At 36.1% G+C, this 12,445-nt stretch overlaps 1 protein-coding gene across 5 annotated transcripts in view; it reads right to left on the reverse strand.

Annotated features, from left to right (window-relative positions):
- The window catches only part of USP34 (ubiquitin specific peptidase 34), a 248,246-nt gene that overhangs the window by 189,749 nt on the left and 46,052 nt on the right, over positions 1-12,445 (reverse strand). For all 5 annotated transcript variants that reach the window (XR_008289340.1, XM_053200642.1, XM_027072388.2 and 2 more), the window contains exon 3: positions 2,090-2,510. Coding sequence is in view for 4 of the 5 variants with exons in the window: in XM_053200642.1 (XP_053056617.1) it covers positions 2,090-2,510 (421 nt within the window). In the remaining variant the exon portion in view is untranslated. The remainder of the gene's footprint in view (positions 1-2,089; positions 2,511-12,445) is intronic.

The following is a 12,445-nucleotide window of genomic DNA, read 5'->3' on the forward strand; positions in this document are numbered from 1 at the left end:
TATTATGAACAGAATATTACAGAAGCACACAAATTCTGTATAAGGAGATGACAATTCTGTGTAGCACTGTATTACATTGTATTATATCTAAGGTGTTTGTTTTTTTTTTAATTAGAATTTTACCTCAAAGACCTCATGAAATTATTGCTTTCAACCAAAGAGTCACATGGAATGACTGATCCTCAATAACAGTAATAATGAGGCACTTTATTTCAAACGGGAAAGTAGGGGAGTGGGACTATGCTTATATTTGGAGATTTTTTTTCCCAATAACATTAAAAAATGATAAACTGGTGAGCAAACTGATTTGAGGAAGAAAATAGCTGATTTAGTATTACTTGAGTTCTGTTAAAAATTTTTAACTGGAGAAATTTAATTTTATTAAATTATTTAATCAAAAATTAAATTTAACTACTAAGTTAAATTTATTAAAATTTATTTAATTTAAAGATTAAAGTTAAATTAATTATATTGTAATAAGCATAATTAAATTAATTTAAAATAAAAATTTATTAAATTTTTTTAAATAAAAAGGATGCTGAGCTGACATTTTTTAGGATATTTACTAAATGATTCATTAAAAGGTTTCTATATGGAAAGATAACAAAGAATTCTAGAAAGTAGAGCACAATGTTTTAAAACATTTTTATGGAAAATTCCAATAGGGGAAATACGCAACTCCTAGGCTGTTTTTAAATAGTCTCAATTCAATGTGAAAACATTTTCAGTAAGGAACTACTTTTTTCCAGATGAAGAAAGAAGTTTAGAGAAGTCAATATGAAAATTACAGAATAAGCCAGAGAAAATAGGCAGACTTTTTTAAAAAGCATGTGGTACATCTGTTAAAGTTTAAAATGAGGTATTTTATCCAGAGATGGAGTCTACTTCATACCCCCCTGAATCTGAACTGCCCTCATTAAGTGCTTCAACAGAATGTGGTAGAATTTATACTGTTTCAGAGGCTGGACCTTAAGAGGCCTTATATACAAGCTTACACATTTGTCTTCCTGGAGAAATTCTAAGATCACCACGTAAAGAAGCCAATCAACTCTAGTGGAGAATGAGAGGCCATGTGGAGAAAACCCAAGGAGCCCTAGACAACATCCAGCACCAACTGTCAGACATGTGAGTGAAACCATGTTGGACCTTTAAACTCTTCCATCTCTCAAAGTAAATATACAACTGCCTAAGTGAGGCCACATAAAACCAATAGAATTGCCCAGCCAACTCAGACAAGCATGAGAAATAACAGATCTGTTTTTTTATGCCACTTACATAACACATTATCATATTAACTGTCTCAATTCCCACCATGTGTATAAAGTAATGCTATCATCTAAATAAACCTAAGGTGGGTTTCTAAACTCTTTGAAAGGCTTATAAAAGTATCACTAATGCAGTATATCAAGCATCTTGACTTATTATAAAAGAAAGTACTATCATTTAGAACAGGTAGTTAAAGGGGCACCTCAGCGACTCAGTCAGTTAAGTGTCCAACTTCAGCTCAGGTCATGATCTCAAAGTTCGTGGATTCGAGCCCCGCGTCGGGCTCTGTGCTGACAGCTCACAGCCTGGAGCCTGCTTCAGATTCTCTCCCTCTCTCTGACCCTCACCCACTCACTCTTGTCTCCCTCTCTCTCTCTCTCTCTCAAAAATAAATAAACATTAAAAAAAAAAACTTTGTAGTTAAGGATACTTTGTTTTCTTAATGTGAGACATTCCAAATACTGTTACCAATGTTTCTAAGAATAAAATTCAAAATTCCACCTGCTTCTTTTTCCTCAATTATTACTTTCTGAAAGTATCACACTACAGCATAAGTGTACATCAGCAAAATGTTTTATATCACTGACAGTTTAATTCTTATGAGTTCAATCTGTGAATCTTTCCTTAATGGGACTATGTTGAGCAAATGTTCAACCCAAGTTGCTACTAAAATGGTTTAGAGAAAACTGGAATACTTTTTCCTAACAGTAGTTATTTTTATAAATTTTTCCATCAATAATAACTCTGTCTTTATTCAGGAAAAATTGACAACATAACTATAACTTAGTATTACTTAAAATTCACAATACCTATTTTCACATACCTCTATAGTAGGATGAGTATTATGCTTGTACGCGGTATATAAAGGAAACTGAATTTGAAAAATTTTTGCCACACATAGTAAGAGTTTTTCCTTCTCATCTGTACTCCATAAACTAAAAGGATCACAACTCTTTGAAGATTCCTCCTCAGTCAGATTACAAATTCTTGTAGAGTTTGATTTTTTTTCTATTGATTTTTGTCTTTCTGTACTTCCTTCATTACACTCTCTTTCTATACTCAGTGGTTCTTCCACTTGATTACTCTCATCTTGCCACGTGGAATCTATGTTAATAGTAGTACAATGTTTACAAAGCTGGTCCCGGAGTACTTGAACTTGGGCAATCACTAAGTTAATAAGTGCACACACTACTTGGTTAAAAATCTCCAAATGCTTATATTCCTTGAAGCAGCATAGACATTGCCTATAAGAGAAAGAAAATTTTTCAATAAATTAATGCTTTCTAGAGAGACAATTGTATATTTCAAGTAATATAAAAATCACAAATCGGCAAATCCTAAAGTACCTCTTTTTTTTTTTTTTTTTAAGTTTTGGTCTCCTTTTTCCTGACAGGGTAGCACTACAGTCATTTATAAAGATAGCATCACACCAAAAACTGGTACTTCGGTTAGTAAAAAGTCACCAAATTAGGTTGACAGCTATAGTCTTCAGTGTTATCTAGATATTTATCTGCTTTTCCACATAAAGAACCATTTAAAAACAAGAATTGTGGCATCTATCTTTGCTTCTCTAAGCACTGAGTACTTCATATATGTTTAGTAAGTATTAGGAAACTGGCTAAAATAAAAACCTTATTAGTAAAGCTGTTTTATTTTACATAAAGGGATTTGCAGCCAAGTAGTAAAAAAAAAATGTATTTTAACATTACTAATTTGCTTGAAGGCTAACTTGGGAAGGGCATTCCTACCCTCTTTGGCTAATGAAAAGCATTTAGGAATAATATACACTCACACTCTTCAGCGTGTGGGTGTGTGTGTGTGTGTGTGTGTGTGTATACATAAATAAATACAGTAAGAGTAACTTATTACACACAAATCTAGTTAAGACATGTTCAGTTAGCATTAACGCCTGGCACACTGTGGATAATCAAAGAGTCTGGTAAATCAATAAATAAATGATCATCAAGTACCAGATTATAAGAATAATTCTTTCCAATGATGGATGACAACTGAAAAACCATTACTTACCTAGTTATATTATCAATTTAAATCATCTATACTGTAGTCCAAATAGAGCACCAACTCCCTTTATGACCATGTAGACATCATCTCATTTCTCCAAGTGTGGCAAATTTGAAGTATAGCCATAAACTCTTTAATATTCTTCCCTTTAAACAGTGAAGCCCACTTTTCTCCCTTGAATGTGGAACATACTTAATAACTAACATCTATGTGGAATGTGGCAAAAATGACTGTGTGACATCTGAAACTAGGTCATAAGTGACAGTGCCACTCAGCCTTGCTCTCTTTTGAATCACTTGCTCTGAGAAAAGCCAATTATATGTTGTAAAATAGTCCAGGGGGCATCTGGGTGACTCAGTCGGTTAAGCATCGACTTCGACTCAGGTCATGATCTCATGGTTCGTGAGTTCATGCCCCACATCGGGCTCTGTGCTGATGGCTCAGAGTCTAGAGCCTATTTCGGATTCTGTATCTCCCTCTCTTTCTGCCCCTCCCCTGCTCCTGCTCTCTGTCTCTCAAAAAATAAATAAATGTTAAAAAAAATTTTTTTTAATAGTCCAGGAGCCCTTGGAGTGGTCCAGATGAGAAAAAAAAAGAAAAAAAAAAGAGCTCATACTACTAATAAGCACCAGCTTGCCAACCAAGTAAGTGAGCCAACTTGGAAGCAGACCCTCCAGCCCCACATGAGGCCTGAGATGACCATAACCTGGCCAAAACCTCAACAGTACCTCATAAGAAATCCAAGCCACAAAGAACCAGCAAAAACACTCCCAAATTCCACTCCCATAAAAACTCTAAAGATAATAAATGTTTATTGTTTTAAGATACTACTTTTTGAGTAATTTGTTACACAGAAATAGATAAATAATACATCAGGCCTGTCTTCTCAGTTAGCAAAATGAAAGAGATTTTATCTCTAAGAACTCCTCCACCTTTAAAATTCTATATTATTACAATTTCCTCCGGAAAAAAAATCAACATATTACTGTTGGTATTTTTCTGACAAATAGCTTTTCTTCAGGTTCAGGAAAAATCAAGTTCAAAGTGAAGGATTATACACTGGAATATCTTTCTTTAGCAAGAAAAGAATCTTAGTTCCTTCCCAAAAAAGACCTTGAGGTCAGATTTAGATTAGGAAAGCCAAAGAAACAGTCAAATTTACTTTAAAAATTCAATGCCAAGGGGGTGCCTGTTTCGCTCAGTTGAAAGAGCGTGCAACTCTTGTTCTCAGTGTTGTGAGTTCAAGCCTCATGTTGGGTGTAGAAATTAATTAAATAAAAACTTTAAAAAAGTAAATTCATGAACATCTGGGTAGCTCAGTCAGTTGAGCGTCCAACTCTTAATTTCGGCTCAGTTCTTGATTCCAGGGTCGGGGGATCAAGCCCCACGTCAGGCTCCCCCCTGAGCCTGTTTAAGATTCTCTCTTTCTCCCTTCCTCCCCTCCACCTCTCTCCCCTGCTCATACACGTGCATACACTCACTCGCTCTCTCTCTCAAATAAACAAAATTAAAAAAATAAAAAATAAAATTCATTGGCAGGAAATGGGCATCTAACTGACCAGGAAACTAATCTTAAAAAGACAAAACTTATGTATGAGCAAGGAGCAAACTGCATCTAGGTTCTTACAGACCCAAAATATACAAATTCAAGAACTAAGGATCGAAGTGACAATAAACACATACACACATTTATCTTTAATTATTACATAACTTATACATTTTATTGTATGACACTCAATTCTGAAAAGTCTAGGCATTTTAATTCTCAACAGAGCATTTCTCTATATTTCCCTACCCACAATGCGGGGGGCGGGGGGAAGAGAATGTGTGTTTTTTAAATAAAACATCACTTTCAGTTAAGCCCAGCTTGATTTTACACTTAAGTTTATTTCTTCTCTGTTCTAAACCTCACTACAAATATACTTAAAGAAAAAAGAATTAACTCCATACGGTAAGAGATAATGGAAGAACAGTTAACAAATGGCAACAAATTTTGGACGACAGCAAAGGGAGTAATAGTAACTGAGAGCAGGAGAAATAAACTTGGAAGAGGCTATAGAAGGATTTCTCAACAAAAATATCCACACCACAGAACACTGAAAAGGCTCAAGAACAAAGACCATCAGATACCTCTAAAGGCAGAGATGAAGTATTGGGCAGAAAATAGGACTAAATGAAAGGTACGGTTAAAACCTGCAGATTCCTAGGTAGCCAGGATACTATTCCTACTTGATCCAGGGAAACAAGAAGTTTCCTCCTGTACATAAAACGAACAAGATTAAGTTCAGGAAAAACTGATGCTGAAGACAGGGATGATAAAAGACACTGAAAGGAAGAGAACTATGTGATACTACGACTGGGAAATCTCTCCAACTAACATGCCCCACCCAACAACCAGACTAAAATATCTCAAGGCCAAAGACTTGAAGACATTTCTCTTAGAGAATATGAATGACCTAAGAGAAAAGCCTACTTATCCCTGGTAATGAAGCTTGCTCACCATTTTCCAATCTACAGCGTGGGCCAACATCTGAGATGGCCCCAACAAAGAACTTCTAATCCATCTTTGAATGCTCATCTCTTAACCATGTAAAGATAACCAATAAGACAAGCAAGGAAAGCTGCATCACTAAAGGTAGGTCAAAACAAATGGTAAAAAGAAATTCAAAGAATGTAGATAAAATGCAGAAAGAAAAAAGGTTTTAATAATGTATGTCCTCAGAAACAAAGAGTGGATTACTGAAACAAGAACAGAATACTATTAAAAAATGCATTCAAACTACAAAAGAGACCTTCAATGTGTACAAATATACATTATATACCTTTTGCATACACATCAATCACACTTTAAAACCCCATTAGAATTATAGCAATTTGACAGTCAGAAGAGCATGCAACTCTTGATCTTGGGGTCGTGAATTGGAGTCCCACATGTAATGCACAGATTACTTAAATAAATAAATAAAACTTTAAAAATAAATAAATAAGATGGGGTGCCTGAGTGGCTCAGTAAGTTGGGCATTCGACTTCAGCTCAGGTCATGATCTCACGGCGTGTGAGTTCGAGCCCCACATCAGGCTCTGCGTTGACAGCTCAGAACCTGGAGCCTGCTTCAGATTCTATGTCTCCCTCTCTCTCTCTGTCCCTCTCCCACTCATGCTCGCTTTCTCTCTCTCTCTCTCTCTCAAAAATAAACATTAAAAATAAATAAGAAATAAAATTAAAATTTGCCAATTTGTAAAATTCAACAAAAGTTCCACAAGGTAAAAGTAAAAAAATCTCCAAAAAGTGGTAGAGACAAAGAAAAATAATGGGGAGAAAAAGGAAAGTATACCATCAACCAAGAAGACATAATATCTGACTAATAATACTTCCAAGACGACATAATACAAAATCTGAAGGTTTGGAAATGATGAAATTACAAAATATTTCAGAACCGAAAAACCCACCAAAACACCTACCATCATGAATCTTTTTTTCAGTTTATTTTGAGAGGGAGGGAGGTACACACACACACACACACACACACAGAGAGAGAGAGAGAGAGAGACAGAGACAGAGAGACAGAGAGACAAAGAGAGAATCCCAATGCAGGGCTTGATTCCACAAACTGTGAGACTGTAACCTGGGCAGAAACCCAGAGTTGGATGCTTAACCAACTGAGCCACCCAGGTGCCCCTCATCATGAAATTTCTAAAACCAAGCAGGGATAAAGATCCTAAAAGCTTTCAGGGAGAGTGGAAAGAGTGACAAGAAGGAGCTCAGGAATAAAAATAGCTAATGCTTCTCCAAAGCTATATGGGGGTGGAGAAGGTCTGGCTGACTTAATCTGCAGAGGATGTGACTCCTGATCTCAGAGTCAGGAGTTCAAGCCCCATGATGGAAGTAGAGCTTACTTTAAAAAAAAAAAAAAAAAAAAAAAAAATTCAAAGAAGGGCACCTGGGTGGTTCAGTAGTAGGTTGTGCATCTGACTCTTGATTTCAGCTCAGGTCAGAATCCCAGGGTTGTGGGATGGAGCCCCACACTGGGCTCCCCACTAAGCATGGAACCTTCTTGAGATTCTCTCTCCCCCTCCCCATCCCCTCTCCTCCTGTTCGCACTTGCTCTCTCAAAAAACATAAAAATAAAAAAATAAAAAACCTCACAGCAATATCAGAAGCTAGAATACAATGGAGCAATACTTTTAAATTTTTTAAAGAATATAATTTTCAACCCAGAATTCTGTATTGAAGTCTTCAAGATTAAGGGTAGAACAGAAACTTTTAGGTCTGAAGGGTATAAAAAACACCTGTCTCCCATGCACCCTTTCTCAGAAAAGATGTCATCTTAACAAAACAAAGAAGTAAACCAATAACAATGTCCACGTAGAATCCTGGAAACTGGAGATCCAAAACAATATAAAAGCAAAAGGAATTTCAAGGATGATCTGAAGAGAAGATAGCTATTTAGTATCCCTAATGAAAAATCAATAATTGGAGTAGGAAGATAAAGGACAAAGGAGATTTGGGAGAGGGGAAAGGGAGGGAAAAAACTAATCATATAATGATATATAAAAATATAAAACTTAGTATTAAGAAGAGTTGAAGAATTTGGAATGAATCAGTGACTCACACCTGAAAAATTTTAAAACACGCCAGGAAACTCTTGGAAACAAAAGATAAACAAGAACTTATTTCTTGTAAAATATAAAATAAGCCACAAAACTTTTTTTGGCCCATCAATTACCCTGAGAGAAAGGGAAAGGGTAAAAGAATGTAATCTTTATGTATCCAAAAAGGAAGTTCACAGGGTGGACTTAAAATTGAGGAGTGTCTGGGTGGCTCACACGGTTGAGTGTCTGACTTCGGCTCAGGTCATGATCTCACAGCTCATGACTTTCAGCCCTGCGTCGGGCTCTGTGCTGACAGCTCAGAGCCTGGAGCCTGTTTCAGATTCTGTGTCTCCCTCTCTCTCTGCCACTCCCTTGCTTGTGCTCTCTCTCTCTCATAATAAATAAACATTAAAAAAAATCTTTTTAATTGATACATGAAGCAACAGCAATATAATAAAACTATTTCAGAATATAGAAGTTAATATCAAAACCAACATCTGGGGGCGCCTGGGTGGCTAGGTCGGTTGAGCGTCCGACTTCGGCTCAGGTCATGATCTCACGGTCTGGGAGTTCGAGCCCCGCGTTGGGCTCTGTGCTAACAGCTCAGAGCCTGGAGCCTGCTTCGGATTCTGTGTCTCCCTCTCTCTCTTCCCCTCCCCTGCTCATGCTCTGTCTCTCTCTGTCTCAAAAATAAATAAAAACATTAAAAAAAATTTTTTTTAATATAAAAAAAAAACCCAACATCTGAAAGAGTTGAAAGCAGAAGGGGAACTGAAGAGATAGGGGACAATGAACTTTATTACAGGCCTTTTTGCATTTACTTTTTAAACTCTGTACATACTACTTCTATTTATATACCAATCTCTTACATACCCTTCCCCTATCTAAGCTTATCCTATGTTTTTCCTAGTCCTACTCCTATTATTACCACCCTGATAAGACTTTCTTATCCAAGTAGAGTTACATGCTGCCTGAGTAGAATATGGTTACATTTAAGAACAAGCTAGTAGGTTTAGAAAAACATACATAATAAAGGCCATATATGAAAAACTACCAGCTAACAACATACTCAATGGTGAAAAACTTAGAGTTTTCCGCCTAAGATGAGCACGTCCACTCTTACTTTTATTCAACATAGTAGTAAAAGGTCCTAGCCATAGCAATCAGACGAGAAAAAGCAATAAAAGGTATCCAAAATGTAAGGACGAAGTAAAATTCTCACGATTTGCAGATGACATGATACTACACATACAGAACCCTAAACACTCCACCAAAAACTAGAACTGAAAAATGAATTCAGTAAAATTGCAAGACTGCTGCTCTGACAGTGCAGACCCTGCTTGGGATTCACTGTCTCCCTCTCTACCTGTGCTCTTCCCCCACTTGCATTTTCTCTCTATCACTCTCTCAAAAATAAATAAACATTAAAAAAGAAAAGAAAAGAAATTCAAGACAACACAAAGAAATGGAAAGACATTCCATGCTCGTGGGTTCAAAGAACAAATATTGTTAAAATATTCATACTACCCAAAGCAATCTACACATTTAATGCAATCCCTATCAAAATACCAATGGCATTTTTCACAGAACTAGGACAATCCCCAAATTTGTATGGAACCACAAAGACCTCAAAAAGCCAAAGCAATCTTGAAAAGAATAACAAATCTGGACGTATCACAATTCTAGACTTCAAGTTGTATTATAAAGCTGTACTAATCTAAACAGTATGGTACTGGCACAAAAACAGACAAATAGATCAGTGGAATAGAACAGAAAGCCCAGAAATGAACCCATGATTTGAGGGTCAATCAATCTTCGACAAAGGAGTAGTGGGATAAAAATAATGGGAAAAAGACAGTCTCTTCCAACAAATGGTGTTGGGAAAACTGGACAGCTATGTGCAAAAGAATGAAACTAGACCATTTTTTTACACTATACACACAAATAAACTCTAAATGGAGCAAGCACTTAAATGTGAGACCTGAAACCATAAATATCCCAAAAAGGGGCACCTGGGTGGCTCGGTAGATTGAGCATCTGACTCTTCATTTTGGCTAAGGGCATGGTCTCACACTTCGTGGGATCAAGCCCCTTGTCAGGATCTGAGCTGACAGCCCAGAGCCTGCTTGGGATTCTCTCTCTCTTCCTCTTCCCCTCCCCAACGTGTAAACACATGCACCAACCCCCCACCTCAAAATAAACATTTAAAAACAAAATTCCTAGGAGACCACAAGCAGTAATTTCTCTGACATCAGGCATAGCAACATTTTTCTATGTATGTCTCCTGAGTCGAAGGAAACCAAAGCAAAAATAAGCTATTAGGACTTCATCAAAATAAAAAGTCCCTGCAGAGATAATAAAACAATCAACAAAACTAAAAAAGGCAACCTGCTGAATGGGAAAAGATATTTGCAAATGATGTATCTGATAAAGGGTTAATATCCAAAATATATAAAGATCTTACACAACTCAACACATACACACAATAACACAATTAAAAATGGGCAGAAGACATACAGATGACCAACAGACACACGAAAAGACATGACATTACTTATCATCAGGGAAATGCAAATCAATACCACCATGAGCTATCACCTCAAATCTGTCAGAATGGCCAAAATCAAAACCATAAGAAAAAATTGCTGGCAAAGATGTGGAGAAAAAGGAACCCTCGTGCACTACAGGTGGGAATGCAAACTGGTACAGCGACTGTGGAAAATAGTACGTGGGCACCAGTTAAGTGTCCAACTCTTGGTTTCAGATCAGGTCATGATTTCATGGTTAGTAAGTTCAAGCCCCACATCAGGCTCCATGCTGACAGTGCAGAACCTGCTTGGAATTGTCTCTCTCCCTCTCTCTGTCTCTGTCTCTCAAAACAAATAAACTTAAAAAATTAAAAATTAAAAATTAAAAAAATAACAGTATGGAGATTCCTAAAAATATTAAAAATAGAACTACCCCACAATTCAGTAATTGCACTACTGGGTATTTACCCTAAGAATATGAAAACACTAATTCAAAAGGATATATGCATCTGTGTATTTATTGTAGCATTATTTACAACAGCCAAATTAGGGAAGCAGCACAAGTGTCCAAATAGGTAAACAGATAAAAGGGTGGCATATACATACACATGGATTATTACTCAGCCATAAGAATGAAAACTTGCCATTTGCAAGGACATGGATGGATCCAGAGAGTGTAATGCTAAGCGAAATTAAGTGAGTAAGAGAAAGACAAATACCATAGGATTTCACTCATAAATGTAATTTAAGAAACAAAACAAACGAACAAAGCGGGGGGGGGATGACAAACCAAAAAACAGATTCTTAACTAGAGAACCAATTGATGACTTTCATAGGGGAGGTGGGTAGAGGGATGGATGAAATAGGTGTAGGGAATTAAAAAAGAGTACACTTATCTTGATGAGCACTGAGTAATATGTAGAATTGTTGAGTAATATACAGAATTGTTGGATCACTATACTGTATACCTGAAACAAATTTGACACTGTATATTAACCATACCAGAATTAATTTTTTTAAAAAATGAAAAGAATTTTTAAAAAAGAACGTAACATGATAAAATCTATAAATGTCTAGCATAAAATACATAGCTCCAATTAAGAAAAAAATTTTAACTCAACATTCATGAGGAATCTACATGTCAAAACTAAATTAGTTTTTAACTTGCATTCTATAATTCCATCTAACAACATATATTCCAATGGATCTAATGTTTTTCCTGGCCTGGTGCTATGGAACACACGAAAACACCATTAATCCACGGTATCCAACCTCAGCAAAAGGTTTTTTTTATTTATGAACTACTTTATGAAAAGCACTACTTTATAAGTAATGGTCAATATCCATATCCCACTCAATTTATCAATATCGCCAAATTTCTTAATGCCAAAAGAAAACATAGAGCCTTAAAAAGTGTAGAACATACACTCATCTATTCAAAAGCAACAGCTTCTAGAACTGTTCTTAAAGTTTACTGCGGCAGTTGGCTGGCTCAGTCAAAAGAGTATGCGACTCTTGATCTCGTGATCACAAGTTGAAGCCCCATGCTGGGTGCAGAATTTACTTAAAAACATAAAAGTTTACTAAAACAATGAAAAAATAAAAGCAACATCCTCAAACATTTATCAACCACAAATGGCAGGTATGAAAGACACAATTTTTAGCCTGAAAATAAAAAAACCGATAGAACCTCACCCTTGCTGGTACCCAGAATTCTTTCAGGAGAGAAAACATGAAATAAAATTTAAAAGTAGACTTTGTAGGAAACAGTAAGAGCCTTGAATGTCTGGTAAGGAATGTGGAATTTACAAGACAGAAACCTAAGCCTGTTTTGTGGTAAGTTCTAAACAAGTCCAAAAAAAAAAAAAAAAAAAAAAAAAAAAAATAGGCACCGTTGTTATCAGCCAACGCTTTTATCATCCATGGTATTACTTTCAGACCTTTATATGCTCTTTTCTTAACTTGTATTCTTCAATTTATTGTCTTAATCTTCTCTGCCTACTTTGAATTAGTCTTCCTCCCATTCCATTCCCAGTT

The sequence above is a fragment of the Acinonyx jubatus genome, chromosome A3 (assembly GCF_027475565.1).
Source record: "Acinonyx jubatus isolate Ajub_Pintada_27869175 chromosome A3, VMU_Ajub_asm_v1.0, whole genome shotgun sequence".
In the NCBI taxonomy this organism is placed as follows: domain Eukaryota; kingdom Metazoa; phylum Chordata; class Mammalia; order Carnivora; family Felidae; genus Acinonyx; species Acinonyx jubatus.